This window comes from Takifugu flavidus, chromosome 18, assembly GCF_003711565.1.
Source record: "Takifugu flavidus isolate HTHZ2018 chromosome 18, ASM371156v2, whole genome shotgun sequence".
NCBI lineage: Eukaryota > Metazoa > Chordata > Actinopteri > Tetraodontiformes > Tetraodontidae > Takifugu > Takifugu flavidus.
In genome coordinates this window covers 5,748,761-5,769,727 of record NC_079537.1, presented here as the reverse complement: position 1 = coordinate 5,769,727, position 20,967 = coordinate 5,748,761, and the positions used below count along the sequence as shown (strand labels likewise).

The 20,967-nt window shown below is 38.6% G+C and overlaps 2 gene segments (V, D, J or C); both read right to left on the bottom strand.

Annotated features, from left to right (window-relative positions):
• Positions 1 to 4,335: 4,335 nt before the first annotated feature.
• Positions 4,336 to 5,175, bottom strand: LOC130514572 (Ig heavy chain V region 23-like). The segment is given in 2 exon segments: positions 4,336 to 4,676; positions 4,765 to 5,175. Coding segments are annotated over 2 exon segments (363 nt in total).
• Positions 5,176 to 19,698: 14,523 nt separating this feature from the next.
• On the bottom strand, positions 19,699 to 20,484 carry LOC130514562 (Ig heavy chain V region 5A-like). The segment is given in 2 exon segments: positions 19,699 to 20,325; positions 20,419 to 20,484. Coding segments are annotated over 2 exon segments (441 nt in total).
• Between the last annotated feature and the right edge of the window lie 483 nt (positions 20,485 to 20,967).

Here is a 20,967-nt window from a genome sequence, read left to right as displayed (position 1 = left end):
TCAGTGTGTGAGATCCTCCAGGTCTTTTAACCACTGGTTCAGACTGGGTCAGAGTCTGAGCATCAACACCTGTTTAGAAGATGAAACATCAAGTTAATCAGCTGACGTCAAAAATAAAAATCTGTCAACAATCAGGATGAGTGAAGATCTTCACCTGCCCAGCAGATAGTTAGAAGCAGCAGTCCTGTCCTACAGTCCATCATGTTCAACTGTGTGTCCCCTCTTCTGTCCTCCTCTCTGCTCTCACATAAGTAGACGGGAACATCTGAGTTTTGCATCGACTCCTCCTCACTTTCATTTGCACAGCATCAATTTGATTGTTACTTTTTGAGTTTCTCTTAAAAATAAATATATTTTTTCCCTGTTTTGAACTGCTTTTTACAGTTGAACGTGTTGAAATAATAACTTCTTAATGATAACTAATAATTTCTGAACAACTATTCTTTCAAGCCAAATTAACAGTACTCAATTTTCTGCATTGAAATTATTTTAATTATGAAATTTTTTTGTATTATTTTCAAGTAAATAATTAATACAATGAATAAGATACAAGAATGTGCAATTTAATTTCATACATAGACAGACAGAGGGACAGGTCGATCAATCATTTAACCAATCATTCAACCAAACACATTTTTATTGAAGGTTGAACAAGACTTATACCAGAATCTAATCCGACTTTTTTTTATATTTGATAATAAATGTGAAGATATTACCTTTTTTTTTTTTTTTAGCATGATTGTATTACTGCTGCTAATATTCCTGTGCTGGGATGGATTGTTCAAGTGATGATCTTGACTCAAAAGCAAGAAATGAAAAACCACATTAACTTTCACACTGAGACATCTGACTTTGTGTGTTCTGCTGCCACCTTTTGGTCTAAATGGACAAATATCCTATGGAATTTCAGAAAAGCCTCTCTGCTCTCTTCAACCAGTGTGTTTGGCACAGTAATACACAGTAGAGTCCTCCTGATTTAGAACAGTCTCAGATACTGTTGATGTTGTCTTTACTGATTTCTATACATCCTTTCACACTGCCAGCATTGTCATTCCTGCTGGTATCAGTGAATCCTTCACCGATCCACTCCAGTCCTTTTCCAGGATCCTGTCTGATCCAGTTCATACTAGACCTACGGTAAATGTGAAGTCAGATCTCCTTCAGGACAGATGGAGAGTCTCCCGTGCTTTTTAATGACCAAACTGGAAGGAATGGACTGGAATGACTGAACTGGAAGCATGCACTGGTGTGTTCTTGCTTAGGTTAGACACTGAATGTTCTTATTTAGTCATCATCCAAGCACTGACTGCTCACACTGAGTTTTGAGCGACATGTTTGCGTTGTGTAAAGATAAGTTGTCTGCTTTGCCTCTGAAGCCTCAGGAATAGTTTGCTCTGGAAACACAGGATATGTATAGGATGGACCTGGACAGAAGTAAAAACTGAATATTAGCATTCGGCAGAGATCATAAGGCATCATTTCAAGTCCAAACTGCTCCAGTTGGTGAGTGTTCAGGTACCTTGGAGACCGGAGGCGGTGCTACTGCAACTGATGTCCCAAGCAACTAATGATTGGGTTTAATTCACTACTATATAGATTCTGGGCTGCATCTTCTGGTCCTCTGTGTCACTTTTTTGGCATGAACACACATACAGGTACCTTCTGAGCAAAAGGTCTAATTTTGTTCAAAGTTCAAAAAACTCCTGTCAACATGAGCCAAAAATGAATACATTTTCATTTGATGATAGTTTCTCATACTTAAACGAAGATGACATTAAGGGAAAATTGCAAATAATTCATGTTGGCACCATTTGTTATGCTATTTATTGTTCAAATAATCATGAAATCATTTTTTTTAAGATAATTTAAAAGTAAAAAGGTAATTTAACAAATAAAAACAGAAAAGGCAGAAAATGACAGATCAGAGTATTGAGTGTGCAGTTCTGAACTTCACAGCAGTAAATATGAGGTGTGTGTTTTTGTACAGCTGCTGAACTGACTTAAGTCACTGTGACCATCGAGCACAATAATAAACAGCAGAATCTTCAGTCTTCAGGCTGTTCATCTGCAGATTCAGCTGTGCTCTGTTGTTGTCTCTGGAGATGATAAACCGGCCTTTGACTGACTCAGAGTAGTACTGGCTGCTGTCAGTGCTGATAGCACTGATCCACTCCAGTCCTTTTCCAGGAGCCTGTCTGACCCAGGCCATGTAGTAGCTGCTGAATGTGAATCCAGAGGCTGAACAGGTCAGTGTGTGAGATTCTCCAGGTTTTTTAACCACTGGTTCCGACTGGGTCAGAGTCTGAGCATCAACACCTGTTTAGAAGATGAAACATCAAGTTAATCAGATGATGACTAAAATCAAAGTCTGTCAACAATCAGGATGAGTGAAGATCTTCACCTGCCCAGCAGATAGTTAGAAGCAGCAGTCCTGTCCTACAGTCCATCATGTTCAACTGTGTGTCCCCTCTTCTCTGTCCTCCTCTCTGCTCTCACATAAGTAGACGTGGAACACATCTGCGTTTTGCATCGACTCCTCCTCAGTAAACAACTGGATTTGATTGTGATGCCTCCTCCCTTTGGAGGATGTGTATTCATGTCGTCATTTCGTCCCACTGATGGTTTTACAATGGTCCAGTAATCAGTGGTCTGAGGTTTTTTCAGAGTAAATGTGTCCTGACAGTTGCTCTAAAAACCGTTAGAATAAATATTAAACTTGCTCAGTCTTTACAACCAAAAATCTCCGCGAGCGTGTTGCAAGCCGATGACTCCTAAGTCATGACTCCACATATTTTGACGTGGAACAGAATTTAGGAAATCAAGACGCGAGCTGACTGAAGAAGGAAGTAGGTGTGAAGAGAAACAAGCATGTTCATGCTGCCTCCAGGGTTCTCTCCACAGTCTTTTATCTTATTTTTAAAAAGGCTCTCAAGACCACCATCCCTGGCTCTTATTGTATGTCCTCTTCCAAGTTGTGTGTTGTGTTTGCTGGTTGTTGGCATGTTTCTTCTTGTCATTCTTCATTTTTCTTCGATCACTTGTGATCACATGATATTTCTGACTTGCAGGACGAGAATCTGTATGTATGGTTTGCTACGTTGAGGTTATCGGAGCACACTTCAAACATTATGAACAAAACAGTAAATGCCTGATTTCTTATCCTCAATCTTTATCTCCAACGGATAAAATAAATCTCTTCAGAGATAGAAAAACCTTATGTGTCTGCCCCACTTTAGGTGTGGAGATCTCTCAGGATTCCAGACACTCGGTAAGTCAGAAAGATTTTCACTGAAGTAAAGAAACTGTCTTTAAATACTTTATTTATATTGTAAAATAAAGATAGGCTTTTGTCCTTGAATCATCAATTCACCAGGAATGTTTTGATATTAATATTAGACACTGCTTTGCATTTTAAATTCTTCCTGAATTAATGCAATTGTGTTTTAAATTTTGGGCGTGTGTTTAAGCAGTTCGATCAGATCATTGATTAAGTGATTATCCAATATATTCTCAAGGAGATATTTCACATTTATGCAAAATTCTCTTGTAAAATAAAGAGATTGTTGTTGGGTCACTGACAAGCAGAAATGAATTGAAATGCAAAATTCAGACATGGGAGAAAGGAACAGATTCTTTCAAAACTTTACTGAGCACAGGAGGCCTAACAAAAGAGTAGCTGACTCCAGAATCCAATGAGGATCTCTTGTTTGACGCAGGACAAGTCCGGTAGGATGCTGAGCAGGGACGGGTGATGCCAGCACAGCTGCGGACAGGTGAAAGAGAGCACAGGTGAGGAAAAGACCACAAAGAATTTTCAGGCTAGTGAGTGCTAAGCAGATACCACTGGAGTTTTCCAACAAACTAGCGCCGAGCACAAGGACGACCGGCCTTTAACTAGCAGCTGACGAGACGATGAGCCACAGCTGCGCCAATATAGTGGCAGAAAAAGGCCCCATCACCACTCTACTCAGCGGAGAGGAAAAGCAGACACACAGGGGACATGGGAAAGACAAAACCAAGGACAATTATAGGTTTAGAATGTTATTAATGGAGCGTTCTCCAAGAGTCAAGGAGATTAACATTTGAGTCATTGAACTGATTTATATTTTAGGTCACACCATTGATCGTTCTATATGTTATATAGAGGTCACTCAAAAACATATTTCTTATTTTTAGCTGAGCTCATCTTTGTGTGAAAAAAAATACCTAAAAAGTTCTCCATAGTTTAAATGTTTTACTTGGAGTCTTCTCATGAAATGCTGGAAATATTTTGAAAAACTTTAAGATTGTAATTCAGTTTTTGAGAAGGAGCCACGTTTGTTGTCTGTGGAGGTTTTTGCACAGCTGTTCCTCTCTCTGGAGTCACTGTGTTTCTCGAGCGCAGAAGAAAACAGCAGAATCCTCTGCTGTCAGGCTGCTGATCTGCAGGTACTGAGTGCTGCTGGACACGTCTTCAGTCATCACGTAACCACTTTCGAAAGAGCTTCCATAGCTAGCAGAGTTTGAACCTGCGTTCATCCTCCCGATCCACTCCAGAGCTTTCCCTGGTCTCTGTCGTATCCACTGGATATTGTAGCTGGTCATGCGAAACCCTGAAATGGTGCAGGACATCTTCACTGTCTCTCCAGGTCTTTTTACTTCAGGCTGAGACTGATCCAGTCTTTCACTCCAAACACCTGAAAGACAGTAGAAATACACCCAACAACCAGGTCAAGCCCATTCTGGACCTGTCCACAGAAGTAACAACAGCCCTGATGTTCTCACCGTGAACAGTGACAATGATCAGTAAACCTCTGATCACTGTGTTCTCCATTATGTGCTGACACTGCAGTTCTGTGCTCTGATCTGAGCAGAACTGTGTAAAACTGCTCCAGGCTCCTGTCACAAGTTCCTGCTGTTTTTATAGGACAGGGAGAGTTTGCATAGACGTCCCTCTCTGGGACATTTTCATAAACACCCCAAGACAATCTGAAGAGAGACACTCAGAATCAGTCATCATGAAATGTATCCATGGTGATCCATTATATGTTTAATGAACTTGAACCTGTATAAATTGTGTCACATGACTGTATTGATCACATTAGACTGAGCAGAAATGTAGACTTTTAAACATGTCTGCAGGGAGCGTTCTATATTCTAGAATTTAACCTGTCGTACATCTGATCACAGACAATCATCATCATCATCATCATCATCCCACTTGTTTGTTTCATCAATTCATCATTTTCTTTTTGCTCTAAAATGTTTTCTGTTTGTTTTCATGGTTTATAGATGTTTGTGCACCTCATCTGTGTCTGCAGCCTCCTCATTCTCTGCTGTCACAGAGTTACTAAGGTATGTTTGTGTCATTAAAACTTGTTCAAGGCATCATTTTGGTTAATGCCAGTGAGTCTGGAAGCTGGATGAGATCAAGTCAAAACGTGTAGAAACACAAATCAGCATTATCTCCATCATTCTTCAGTGTTGAGAGTCCTCATTTCTTTCTCTCTCTCCGTCTGACTCTCTTACTCACACACACACACACACACACACACACACACACACACACACACACACGCACAAACCTTTCCCTATCTTTGTTGGTATTTAGAGACATAATTTATTTCAAAGCTCCCTACCCAACCATAACTATACCAACTCATCCTGAGATGTGTGCAGCACAAATTTAATTTTGACCAACAGTAAAACTTTGTTATTTTTTAAACTTTAAAATCTGTTCTTCAATAAATTTTAATAAAGTTTGCCTATTAAAATGATGGTCCCATTCAGTCTGATCCTGTAATTTTTTTTCCACCAAATTCAATGAATAAGATACAAGAATATGCAAATCAACTTTAATAATTAGACAGACAGAGAGACAGGTTGATCAATAAGCCAACCAATTGTTCAACCAAACACATTGTTATTGAAGGTTGAACAAGACTTTTAACAAAATCTAATATGTCTGATTTTTGTGCTTGATATTAAAGGTGAAGATATTGTCTTTTTCTTTTTAGCATGATTGTATTACTGCTGCTAATATTCCTGTGATGGAATGGATTTTTTAAGTGTTGATCTTGACTCAAAAATAGGAAATGAAAAACCACATCAACTGTCACACTGAGACATCTGACTTTGTGTGTTCTGCTCCCACCTCTTGGTCTAAATGTAGAATTAACCTGTGGAATTTCAGAAAAGCCTCTCCACTATCTTTACCCAGTGTTTTTTGGGACAGTAATGCACAGCAGAGTCCTCCTGATTTAGAGTGGACAGTTTCAGATAAGCCATACTATTCATGTTGTCTTCAGTGATTTCTATACATCCTTTCACACTGTCCTTTTCCAGGATCCTGTCTGATCCACTTCATTCTACACCTAAATGTGGAGTCAGATCTCCTTCAGGACAGATGGAGAGTCTCCCATGCTTTTTAATGACCGAATTGGAAGGAATGGACTCCATACTGTGACGTGAACCACCTGTAGAGAGGAAATGACATTTAGAAGAAAGTTGGTTGTCTGGGAGAGTCACCGTCTCTCAGCAGTGTCAGACAGCAGCAGAACTCACAGGACACAGAGTCAGTGAGCAGCATCAGCAGAGAGAGTGTTAAACATACTGATGCTGGAGATGTGACCTGTCATGCAGCAGAGAGAACAAGAGCAATCAGCACAACAGACGTCCACCAGACACTGAAGATTTGCATCAGGGTATCAGGAGGACTGGCTCAAACAGGCTCAAACAGGCTCCAGGAAACCATCCAACAGTTAGTACTCCTCTAATGACTGACCCAAAGAGTAACAATTCAGCAAATGGTAAATAATATTTGTAAGAGTTTGGATGGGGAAAATATCTAAAAACACATTCATTAAAAACAAGAATATTTACTGGTTTGTTTATTCATTCATTATCTAACAACTTAAAAGATGAGATCATCCCATTTTATTTTGAAGAAACAGGAATGACGCCTCACAGTGTTCATTTTTGTTGTGAGCAGTACTGTGTAAAACTGCTCCAAGCTCCTTTCAAACGTTCCTGGTGCGTTTCATGAACAAAGAGAGTTTGTGCAGACCTCCCTCTCTGTTACATTTGTTGCAAGGCACAAAACAATCTTAAGGAAGAAGGCGTTGAAAGCAATCTTGGTGTGATGGCGCCTCTTGTGGAGATCTTGTTTTGATGCTCTGAGGGTTTTGATCAGCTCCCCGATAAGTATTCAGTTATTTTTGAAAAATTTGTGATGTTATTTTCTCATTTGTTTGAAAAGGAAATAATTGTATTTTGAAAGAAGATGAAATATAGATGTGATCAGACCAGGAAATATGAGAAGTGTGTGTTTTTGTACAGCTGCTGAACTGACTTCAGTCACTGTGACCATCGAGCACAATAATAAACAGCAGAATCTTCAGTCTTCAGGCTGTTCATCTGCAGATTCAGCTGTGCTCCGTGTTGTCTCTGGAGATGATAAACCGGCCTTTGACTGACTCAGAGTAGTACTGGCTGCTGCCACCATAGTTGATAGCACTGATCCACTCCAGTCCTTTTCCAGGAGCCTGTCTGACCCAGGCCATGTAGTAGCCACTGAATGTGAATCCAGAGGTTGAACAGGTCAGTGTGTGAGATTGTCCAGGTCTTTTAACCACTGGTTCAGACTGGGTCAGAGTCTGAGCATCAACACCTGTTTAGAAGATGAAACATCAAGTTAATCAGCTGATGACAAAAATCAAAGTGTGTCCACAATCAGGATGAGTTAAGATCTTCACCTGCCCAGCAGATAGTTAGAAGCAGCAGTCCTGTCCTACAGTCCATCATGTTCAACTGTGTGTCCCCTCTTCTCTGTCCTCCTCTCTGCTCTCACATAAGTAGACGTGGAACACATCTGAGTTTTGCATTGACTCCTCCTCACTTTCATTTGCACAGCATCAATTTGATTGTTACTTTTTGAGTTTCTCTTAAAAATAAATATATTTTTTCCCTGTTTTGAACTGATTTTTACAGTTGAACGTGTTGAAATAATAACTTCTTAATGATAACTAATAATTTCTGAACAACTATTCTTTCAAGCCAAATTAACAGTACTCAATCTTCTGCATTGAAATTATTTTAATTATGACATTTTTTTGTTTTATTTTCAAGTAAATAATTAATATAATGAATAAGATACAAGAATGTGCAATTTAACTTCATACATAGACAGACAGAGGGACAGGTCGATCAATCAGCCAACCAATCATTCAACCAAACACATTTTTATTGAATGTTGAACAAGACTTATACCAGATTCTAATCCAACTTTTTTTTATGCTTGATAATAAATGTGAAGATATTGCCTTTTTTTTTAGCATGATTGTATTACTGCTGCTAATATTCCTGTGCTGGGATGGATTGGTCAAGTGATGATCTTGACTCAAAAACAGGAAATGAAAAACCACATTAACTTTCACACTGAGACATCTGACTTTGTGTGTTCTGCTCCCACCTTTTGCTCTAAATGGACAAATATCCTGTGGAATTTCAGAAAAGCCTCTCTGCTCTCTTCAACCAGTGTGTTTGGCACAGTAATACACAGTAGAGTCCTCCAGATTTAGACTGAACAGTCTCAGATACTGTTGATGTTGTCTTTACTGATTTCTATACATCCTTTCACACTGCCAGCATTGTCATTCCTGCTGGTATCAGTGAATCCTTTACCGATCGACTCCTGTCTGATCCAGTTCATACTAGACCTACGGTAAATGTGAAGTCAGATCTCCTTCAGGACAGATGGAGAGTCTCCCGTGCTTTTTCATGACCGAACTGGAAGGAATGGACTGGAATGACTGAACTGGAAACATGCACTGGTGTGTTCTTGCTTAGGTTAGACACTGAATGTTCTTATTTAGTCATCATCCAAGCACTGACTGCTCATACTGAGTTTTGAGCAACATGTTTGCGTTGTGTAAAGATAAGTTGTCTGCTTTGCCTCTGAAGCCTCAGGAATAGTTTGCTCTGGAAACACAGGATATGTATAGGATGGACCTGGACAGAAGTAAAAACTGAATATTAGCATTCAGCAGAGATCATAAGGCATCATTTCAAGTCCAAACTGCTCCAGTTGGTGAGTGTTCAGGTACCTTGGAGACCGGAGGCGGTGCTACTGCAACTGATGTCCCAAGCAACTAATGATTGGGTTTAATTCACTACTATGTATATCTGGGCTGCATCTTCTGGTCCTCTGTGTCACTTTTTTGGCATGAACACACAGACAGGAACCTTCTGGGCAAAAGGTCTAATTTTGTTCAAAGTTCAAAAACTCCTGTCAACAGGAGCCAAAAATGAATACATTTTCTTTTGATGATAGTATCTCATACTTAAATTAAGATGGCATTAAGGGAAAATTGCAAATAATTCATGTTGGCACCATTTGTTATGCTATTTATTGTTCAAAATGATCATGAAATCCTTATTACATGATGATAAGATAATTTAAAAGTAAAAAGGTAATTTAACAAATTAAAAGGCAGAAAATGACAGATCAGAGTATTCAGTGTCCAGTTCTGCACTTCACAGAAGTAAATATGAGAAGTGTGTGTTTTTGTACAGCTGCTGAACTGACTTCAGTCACTGTGACTCTCGAGCACAATAATAAACAGCAGAATCTTCAGTCTTCAGGCTGTTCATCTGCAGATTCAGCTGTGCTCTGTTGTTGTCTCTGGAGATGATAAACCGGCCTTTGACTGACTCAGAGTAGTACTGGATGCTGCCATCATATTTGATATCACTGATCCACTCCAGTCCTTTTCCAGGAGCCTGTCTGACCCAGTGCATCCAGTAGCTGCTGAATGTGAATCCAGAGGCTGAACAGGTCAGTGTGTGAGATTCTCCAGGTCTTTTAACCACTGGTTCAGACTGGGTCAGAGTCTGAGCATCAACACCTGTTTAAAAGATGAAACATCAAGTTACCGTAATCAGCTGATGACAAAAAGTCTGTCAACAATCAGGATGAGTGAAGATCTTCACCTGCCCAGCAGATAGTTAGAAGCAGCAGTCCTGTCCTACAGTCCATCATGTTCAACTGTGTGTCCCCTCTTCTCTGTCCTCCTCTCTGTTCTCACATAAGTAGACATGGAACACATCTGAGTTTTGCATCGACTCCTCCTCACTAAAGAACTGGATTTGATTGTGAAGCCTCCTCCTCTTTAGATGATGTGAGCCTATGATCAATAACACTTTTAATTTTGTCCAATTAATGATGTACCAGTGGTCCTAGTACTGATTTGTGAGGTACCCCACACTTCACACTCAGCAGTTCTCATCCGGCTAAAAATCAATTTTAATATACAAAAAAATGTCTAAAGGGAGAATCATGAGATCAGGGATTTTCAATGAATTCATGACATCATTTAATCGATTTTTAAAAATACCCTTTTTTTCCATGAGTCATCAATTGATCATGAATGTTTGAGTAACAATATTAAACACTGATCTTTTTTTTTTTTTTTTAAAAAAAAAAAGGGGTTCTGGTGTGTTTTTATTTTTGGTGAAAGTTTAAATTAACTGTTGAGATCATTGAAATTACAGAGAAACAAATATATTGTTGCTGCATTATCCTTATGAAACAATTTTAAATGCATGTGAAATTCACTTGTATCATAATGAGATCAGAAGTTCAGCATTCTACAAAATCAGTCATCATATATATTTTAGGTCATTTGGTATTTATATATTCGTGCAAAAGGAATCCAAAAATGTTTTCTTATTTTGTAGTTCTTTTTTACTACAAAAAACATTGAAATTTTCCTACAAGTATTTTCTTTAATTTAAATTCTGAGGTAAAAATCTTGTGCTCCAGCATTCTTCTCAAAATTTCTGCCTCAACGTTGTTGTCATGATTCATTCCTGGCGTGACAGCGCCCCCTCTGGTGATGTTGTGTTGATGCTCTGAAGGGTTTTTGTTCAGCTGCACTGATGGTTTGTGTGATTGTGACTCTCTGGCACAGTAATACACAGCAGTGTCTTCAGGCTGCACATTCACTCCATTTAGAGTCACTGTTTTGCTCGAAGAGTCGAAACTGATGCTGAACTTGTTCTTCAGGGAAGCTTTGTAATATGGGGTGTATCCAACACCATTGTATCCAATCCACTCCAGTCCTTTCCCTGCAGGCTGTCTGATCCAGTTTGTAGCATAGCTGCTGAGAGAATAAGAGACCTGACAGGTGATGGTCAGACGCTGACCTGGCTGCACAGTCACAGAGGCTGGCTGTGTCAACTGTTCACCCTTCACACCTGTGGATGAAGAGCAGAAGACTGAATCAGTGGACGTAGAGGGAACAGTCAGGGTGATCACACTGTCAGTGTCTCTGCCTCAGTCAGACTCACAGGATCCAGCTGCCAACAGCAGCAGCAGAGCTACAGAGAACATGGTTGGGATTGAAGCTGATGTGATGGGAGCTTCTCTTCTTCTGCTGCAGCTGACAGCAGGATGTCAAGTCTTTATAGCAGATGGACAGGAAGTTCCTTTTGCATAGAGAAGAACTCTGACAGGATATAAAAGAAGCACCAACTGTTCTGGCCACAAAACACCAAACAGAAATCAGCTCAGGGTAGCAACAATGTTATGTTGTTTTATTTAACACTAAATAGAAATATACAGGTAAATCTTTCATTCTTATTGTAAATAATTACTTGGGATTTGAATATGAATCACTGAGATTAAGAGTGATGAACTAAATGTTTGATAGGATTTTTTTTTGACATGTTTATGTTTAAGTTTCTTCGTTAAAAAAATCATATCAATTCTTCTTTACCAATAGGTATAGAAATTAGGTCAATTTAAACTGAAAAAAATGCCGAGTGGTGAAGGTGAGTAGTTGGAAAATAGAAATGATAAATTTTAGTGTTAAAAATTGATTCTATTTGTGAATATTCTGTACATCAGATATATCAGATACTGACAATGTGTCATTGCACATTCATAGTACCTTCAGTCAATTCACCTCTGAATAAATGTTTTTATCATATTCAATCTAATTAATTGAAAGTCTGATGTCACTTGTTCTTGTCTTTTAAAAGTCAAACAGGATATTTTATCACAGACCAGAATGAGACATCCTCGGAGAAACACCTGAGGGCCCCCTAAAGTAACAAGTGAGAAAGAAAAAAAATCCAAAAGGCTGTTCTGAAATCTGCTGAACTGCATCAGGGATTCGAGGAAAATGGAAACAGTATTGGAGTCACCATAGTCCATTTTTAGATCCTTTGGGTAGAGAATCAGACTTTATTGTGATGCCTCCTCCTCTTTGGATGATGTGAGCCAATGATCAATGACACTTTTATATTTGTCCAATTAATGATGTACCAGTGGTCCTAGTCCTGATTTGTGAGGTACCCCACACTTCACACTCAGCAGTTCTCATCCGGTTAAAAATCTATTTTACTATACAAAAAAATGTCTAAACGGAGAATCATGAGATCAGGGATTTTCAATGAATTCATGACATCATTTAATCGATTTTTTCCATGAGTCATCAATTGATCATGAATGTTTGAGTAACAACATTAAACACTGATCTCTTTAAAAAAAAATGGGTTCTGTGTGTGTGCTTTTATTTTTGGTGAAAGCTTAAATTAACTGTTGAGATCATTGAAATTACAGAGAAACAAATATATTGTTGCTGCATTATCCTTATGAAACAATTTTAAATGCATGTGAAATTCACTTGTATCATAATGAGATCAGAAGTTCAGCATTCTACAAAATCAGTCATCATATATATTTTAGGTCATTTAGTGTTTATATATTCGTGCAAAAGGAATCCAAAAATGTTTTCTTATTTTGTAGTTATTTTTTACTGTTCCAGCTTGTCCAGTCGCTGCTGAGAGAATAGGAGACCTGACAGGTGATGGTCAGACGCTGACCTGGCTGCACAGTCACAGAGGCTGGCTGTGTCAACTGTTCACACTTCACACCTGTGAAACAACAAAGAACATGCTGATTATAAAATCACACTCAAACAGATCAACTGCTGACTTTGACAAATCCACAGAGAGAGACTCACATCCAGCTGCCAACAGCAGCAGCAGAGCTGCAGAGAACATTGTTAATGTTGAAAGTCAGGTGCAGAGAACTCCACTGACAGTCTGATGTGATGGTTTTATAGCTGAGGAACAAAGAAGAACTCTGAATTTGCATAGAATCAAACATGTGGAACATCACTGTTGATCTAACTGGAGCCAATAGGAGAGTGGAAACCTACAGTCAAATTGTGTTATTCAATCAAAATGCACGTTTATTTTTTGCTTCTGTTTACTTTAGAGCAAGATTTAGATTTAACATTTAGATTTAGATCCAGCATTAAGATTCAGCATTAGCCATTGGTTGAACAATTAATATCTGGATTTAACTATTATATACATCTTCAAGTGTTACGATTCATTTTTCTCCAGGACCCGAAAGCAGACAAAACGCAGTGGGAATATTGTCCAAACACAAAGTCTCTATTAAAACATCAGCTTGGCAGTCCTCCTGAACCACAGGGGAAGCACTTGTCCAGTCTTCCGAGGCACACAGGGAGCTCCAGCAGGGAGTCAACACGGGAGTCAGGTCCTGTGCGTTCTCCACTCCAGCAGGGCGGCGTGGTGACCTCAAGCGACCAGGGTGAATTGTTTCAACGAATTTTTAAAACATAATACAATAATGAGGAAACAGGAATCAGATTTACCATGGAAAACACAATAATTCTCCAACCCTACTCGACAGGTGCTCTGTTCTTAAATAGGTGGCCTGATGTAGATTGCCGACAGGTGCGTCTGCCTGCAGCACACACTGTAGTTAATTATTGGCTCCTTCACGCCCCCTGCAGGAAGAAACAACTAACACAGGAACCGGAACCCTGGACTCCAAAACTAAGTTGATAAACTTTTGCATAAATATGCTAAAAAGTGACATTCAGATATTCATTTGATTTCAAGATAAATGTGACAAAATGTTTTAAATTTCAGCATAATCTACTTTATAAAGTTCCCCAAATTTCAATAAATTCATGCTTTTACTTGAACTGTTGTATGCACTGACTATTGCTTTCCAATAGATTTTGTTGCAATTAAAAAAAAACAAGAACCTACTTTTCAAAAACATCAAGCACATTTTTTCACATGCAACAATCGACACTCATTGGTGTGAAAATATTGTTGACATGTGTTAATACGTATATATCCAAGCACACATGTGTACAGTAAATTTATCACTTGATGACCACACACACACACACACACACACACACACCCCACCTGGTGACTATGTATTACAACCAGTTACAAAATGAAAAAAAGAAATTTTAAAAGTTGTGAACATTTTCTGCATTTGTTTTAAATGTGAGAGATTAAAATGGATTTTCCCTTTGATTGTAAAAACACGTCAGAGCTGAAGCAGAAGTCAAAAGTCAGAACTGAAAAATGTAAATTTGGAAATCACAAGAACCAGAATGCCAGAGTCTTAAAGTTACTTCTAGTGTAAAATGATGGTTGGAGTGGCACCAATTAAGCCAAGAATAAATTAATGCTCGATGAAGTTATTTCATGATTTTACAAATGAAAAATGAGTTGTCCCAGGATGAAAACCTGAGGGATTCCAAAGGTAACAAGTGAGAAATATGACAAAACCCTCAAGAGGGAAAGAAGCTTTCAAACCAGGTTTAGGTGGATCTGGGAGATTCTGGTAGATTGTAAGTGTTACTTTGGGATGTTTTGAAATAGATTTTTAGAAAATAAAAATTCATAAAGTCTGTTGATTTTTTTTAAATGTCTGCTGTCAAGTTTAAAACAGCTGGAAAGAGAGCGAGTACATCAACAACAATGTATCATCAGGAGGCTGGGTTCAACTGCACTTAAAGATTGTTCATGATACAATTGGTAATTGAAAACTTAAGTTCAGCTTTGAACAATAACAAATTAATAGAATTTATTGTCTTTACAAAATTATTGTGGCAACATTAAAGTTCACAAACCTAAAAGACACAAACAATTTAAAAGAATAGAGAAAGTATTTAGTATGGGTGGACTTCACAGCAGTAAATATGAGAAGTGTGTGTTTTGTACAGCTGCTGAACTGACTTCAGTCACTGTGCGTCTCGAGCACAATAATAAACAGCAGAATCTTCCGTCTTCAGGCTGTTCATCTGCAGATTCAGCTGTGCTCTGTTGTTGTCTCTGGAGATGATAAACCGGGCTTTGACTGACTCAGAGTAGTATGAGCTGCCACTGCTGCTGATATAAGCGATCCACTCCAGTCCTTTTCCAGGAGCCTGTCTGACCCAGGCCATCCAGTAGCTGCTGAATGTGAATCCAGAGGCTGAACAGGTCAGTGTGTGAGATCTCCAGGTCGTTTAACCACTGGTTCAGACTGAGTCAGAGTCTGAGCATCAACACCTATTTAGAAGATGAAACATCAAGTTAATCAGCTGATGACAAAAAGTCTGTCCACAATCAGGATGAGTGAAGATCTTCACCTGCCCAGCAGATAGTTAGAAGCAGCAGTCCTGTCCTACAGTCCATCATGTTCAACTGTGTGTCCCCTCTTCTCTGTCCTCCTCTCTGCTCTCACATAAGTAGATGTGGAACACATCTGAGTTTTGCATCGACTCCTCCTCAGTTTCATTTGCACAGCATCAGTTTGATTATCACCTTTTTGAGTTTTTCTCAAAATAAATATTTTCTATTTACCAATTTTTGACAGCTTAACTCGCATGATTTCAGTCCTAACATTTTTTTATTATTATTTTCACGTAAATCTTTAATACAATAAATAAGATGGAATCAATAAAACATATATTTTTATTGAAGATTCAACAAGACTTTCACCAAAATCTAATCTCTCTGATTTTTGCATGTTTGATGTTAAATGTGAAGATGTTGCCTTTTTTGGCTGGATAAATTAAATAAATATCAAGTGAAATAAATTCATTGGCATTATTAATTAATTCTGCTCACATTTCTGTGCTGGATGGATTGTTTCAGTCATAATATTGACTCAAAAACAGGAAATAAAAAAAACTCCATTAACTGTCACAATGAGAAATCTGACAAATATCCTGTGGAATTTCAGAAAAGCCTCTCAGCTCTCTTCAACCAGGGTATGTGGACATTAATACACAGCAGAGGCCTCCAGATTAAGACTGGACAGTCTCAGAAAAACAATGCCATTTCTGTTGATGTAATTTTTTTTTTTTTCCTGTACAGACATTTCAGTTTCAATGAGACAAAAAATCATTGAAGAGAAGTTTTAAAAAAACAAACAAACAAACTTTTGACTGGATTATTTATTCATTTGTTGACTAGCAAAACTTGGAAGATGAGATCATCCAATTTTCTTTATGAAGAAATGGGAATGACGCCTCTAAATGTTCAGTTTTGTTGTAAACAGTGCTGTGTAAAACAGCTCCAGGCTTCATTCAAATGATTTTGTGCTTCAAGAACACAGAGTTTGTGCAGTCCTCTCTCTGTTATATCTGTAAAAAGGCAAAGAAAAATCAAATATATGAAGGTGATGATGAGGTGTTGAAATTAATCCTGTGTAACAGCGCCCCCTCTGGTGATGATGTGTTGGTGCACTGAGGGGTTTTTGTTCAGCTCCACTGATGGTTTGTGTTATTGTGTGTCTGGCACAGTAATACACAGCAGTGTCTTCAGGCTGCACATTCACTCCATTTAGAGTCACTGTGTTGCTGGAAGAGTCTAAACTGATGCTGAACTTGTTCTTCAGGGAAGCTTTGTAATATGGGGTGTATCCAACACGATGGTATCCAATCCACTCCAGTCCTTTCCCTGCAGGCTGTCTGATCCAGCTTGTGTAATAGCTGCTAACAGAATAGGAGACCTGACAGGTGATGGTCAGACGCTGACCTGGCTGCACAGTCACAGAGGCTGGCTGTGTCAACTGTTCACCCTTCACACCTGTGAAACAACAAAGAAAATGCTGATTATTAAATCACACTCAAACAGATCAACTGCTGACTTTGACAAATCCACGGAGAGAGACTCACATCCAGCTGCCAACAGCAGCAGCAGAGCTGCAGAGTACATGGTTAATGTTGAAAGTCAGGTGCAGAGAACTCCATTGACAGTCTGATGTGATGGTTTTATAGCTGAGGAACAAAGAAGAACTCTGAATTTGCATAGAATCAAACATGTGAAGCATCACTGTTGACCATATGGAGCCAATAGAAGAGTGGAAACCTACAGTCAAATCATGTTTTACATATAAAGGTCTGCTGTTAGTTACCTTATTGTAACCTTTTAAAATATTCATGAAATTCCTGTTTAAGGTTTTGTGGAAATTTACTATGAAATCTACTGTGAAACTTACTGTGTAGCACAAGTTTATCATATAACTTTGAATTACTAGAACTGACTTATGCATATACTGAAGAATGTGCGTACGTGCAGGCATTTAATCACACTTCTTGGTGCCACTTTGTGACTGGCTCATGACGTACCGGAACTTACATAGAACATAATCATTTAAGGTAATAAGATGGCGTCATCAGTTAATCATATGACCATTTGAGCACTGTTGCTAACTTTTCTGCTGAATATAACCCAACACCAAAAAGGTCCAGCACTTTTTTTTATCTGTTGGCAGACGGAGAATGTTTCTCTCGTATTGTAAAAAGGCCCACAAATGTGTCTAATAAACTTTTTACTGAAGATCACGGATTCTCTGGTCGTTTCACGGTCCGAACCTACGAAGCAGATTTGCAACAGTTTCTTCCTGTTAAAGGGGAGGTTTTCCTGCCACTGTTGCTTGTTAGGGTCAGGCCCTGGGATTCTGTTAAGTGCCTCAAAACAATTTAGAATGTAACAGATGGTATATAAATAACGATTGATTGATTGGTTGATTGATTGATTGATTGATTGATTGATTGATTGATTGATTGAAATAAATCTCATTTGAACTTTGATGTTTGTATTTGTATTTGTTCCTGTCTTAACTTTCAACAGTAAAAAAGGATATTGCATCATAGACCAAGAATGAGTCGTCCCAGGACAGACACCTGAGGCCTCTCAAAAGAAACAGGTGAGAAAGACAACAAAAAATCCAAAAGAGAGCTATGAAATGTATTGAACTGCATCAGGGATTCCAGGGAAATAGAAACAGTTTTGGAATCACCTTAGTCCATTTTAAAATAGTTTTGAAAGAGAAGATAGAGGTTAATTGTTGCTTAACAAAGATAGGACCACTGCAGGTGAAAAGTGATTGGAGAGAGTGCTGGTGGGTGAAGGGGTAAAAATGTCAATGCTTAAAACCCTGAGTTCGCTAAGTCTCAGCCTTAACCAGCCAGCAGCGAAGGCCATGTGTGTGTATTCATAATGTTTAAGCTATTATTCCTCATATATTCATCCCAAATAGTCAACGATAATGATTGTAGCTCTGATCCATTCAAGCATGTACTGGTGTATTGTGTTATTGCGTTATTTTTGGCTAAAAATAGTTAATGAATTATGTGAATTTATAAGATTTATTAAAAATAAAAAGGTAATATAATAATATGGATTAAAAACGCCTAAAATGATGCAATAGTCTGTGTTCACTTCTGCTCTTCACAGCAGTGAATATGAGAAGTGTTTGTTTTTGTACAGCTGCTGAACTGACTTCAGTCACTGTGACTCTCGAGCACAATAATAAACAGCAGAATCTTCAGTCTTCAGGCTGTTCATCTGCAGATTCAGCTGTGCTCTGTTGTTGTCTCTGGAGATGATAAACCGGCCTTTGACTGACTCAGAGTAGTACTGGCTGCCCCCACTGCTGCTGATATAAGCGATCCACTCCAGTCCTTTTCCAGGAGCCTGCCTGACCCAGTTCATCTCATAGCTGCTGAATGTGAATCCAGAGGCTGAACAGGTCAGTGTGTGAGATTCTCCAGGTCTTTTAACCACTGGTTCAGACTGGGTCAGAGTCTGAGCATCAACACCTGTTTGGAAGATGAAACATCAAGTTAATCAGCTGATGACAAAAATCAAAGTGTGTCAACAATCAGGATGAGTGAAGATCTTCACCTGCCCAGCAGATAGTTAGAAGCAGCAGTCCTGTCCTACAGTCCATCATGTTCAACTGTGTGTCCCCTCTTCTCTGTCCTCCTCTCTGCTCTCACATAAGTAGACGTGGAACACATCTGAGTTTTGCATCGACTCCTCCTCAGTAAAGAACTGGATTTGATTGTGATGCCTCCTCCTCTTTGGATGATGTGAGCCTATGATCAATGACACTTTTAATTTTGTCCTATTAATCATGTACCAGTGGTCCTAGTTCTGATTTGTGAGGTACCCCACACTTCACACTCAGCTGTTCTCATCCACCTGCAAATTAATTTTACAATACAAAAAGATTGTCTAAAGGGAGAATCATGAGATCAAGGAATTTTCAATAGATTGGTGACATCACTGATATTTAAGTTTTTTCACTCGAGTAAAAAACTGTCAAGTATTTAATTGACATTTTTTTTAAAAAGCATATTTTTTTCCATCAGTCATCAATTGATCATTTATGTTTGAGTTACAGAATTAAACACTGATCTTTGTTTAAAAAAAATCATCAACTGGGTGTGTGCTTTTATTTTGATTGAATGTTGAAATTAACTGTTGAGATCATTGAAATTACAGAGAAACAAATATATTGTTGCTGCATTATTCTTATGAAACAATTTGTCATACATGGGAAATTCACCTGTTGTATCATGAGATCAGAAGTTTAGCATTCTATAAAATCAGTTATCATATATATTTTATCATTGGTATTTATATATTTGTGCAAAAGTATGGTAATCCAAAAATGTTTTTTTTTTTGTATTTCTTTTTTACTACCATTATCCCTTGAACGTTTCCTACAGGTTTTAGATTTCATTTAAATTCTGGGGTAAAAGTCTTGTTTTACCCCAGAAAGTCTCCAGCATTTTTCCTCAAACTTTCTGAGTCAATGATGTTGTCATGATTCATTCCTGGTGTGACAGCGCCCCCTCTGGTGATGTTGTGTTGATGCTCTAAGGGGTTTTTGTTCAGCTCCACTGATGGTTTGTGTTATTGTGTCTCTGGCACAGTAATACACAGCAGTGTCTTCAGGCTGCACATTCACTCCATTTAGAGTCACTGTGTTGCTGGAAGAGTATAAACTGATGCTGAACTTGTTCTTCAGAGAAGCTTTGAAAAGTGGGTCATATCCAACACGATGTGCACCAATCCACTCCAGTCCTTTCCCTGCAGGCTGTCTGATCCAGTGTGTGTGATGGCTGCTAACAGAATAGGAGACCTGACAGGTGACGGTCAGACACTGGCCTGGCTGCACAGTCACAGAGGCTGGCTGTGTCAACTGTTCACACTTCACACCTGTGGATGAAGAGCAGAAGATTGAATCAGTGGACGTAGAGGGAACAGTCAGGGTGATCACACTGTCAGTGTCTCTGCCTCAATCAGACTCACAGGATCCAGCTGCCAACAGCAGCAGCAGAGCTACAGAGAACATGGTTGGTATTGAAGCTGATGTGATGGGAGCTTCTCTTCTTCTGCTGCAGCTGACAGCAGGATATCAAGTCTTTATAGCAGATGGACAGGAAGTTCCTTTTGCATAGAGAAGAACTCTGACAGGAAATAAATGAAGCACCAACTGTTCTGTCCACAAAACACCAAACAGAAATCAGCTCAGTGTAGCAACAATGTTATGTTGTTTTAATTAAGTTTCTTCGTAAAAAAAAATCATATAAATTCTTCTTTACCAATAGGTATAGAAATTAGGTCAATTTAAACTGAAAAAAATGCCGAGTGGTGAAGGTGAGTAGTTGGAAAATAGAAATGATAAACTTTAGTGTTAAAAAATGATTCTATTAGTGAATATTCTGTACATCAGATATATCAGATACTGACAATGTGTCATTGCACATTCATAGTACCTTCAATCAATTCACCTCTGAATAAATGTTTTTTTCATATTCAGTCTAATTAATTGAAAATCTGATGTCACTTGTTTTTGTC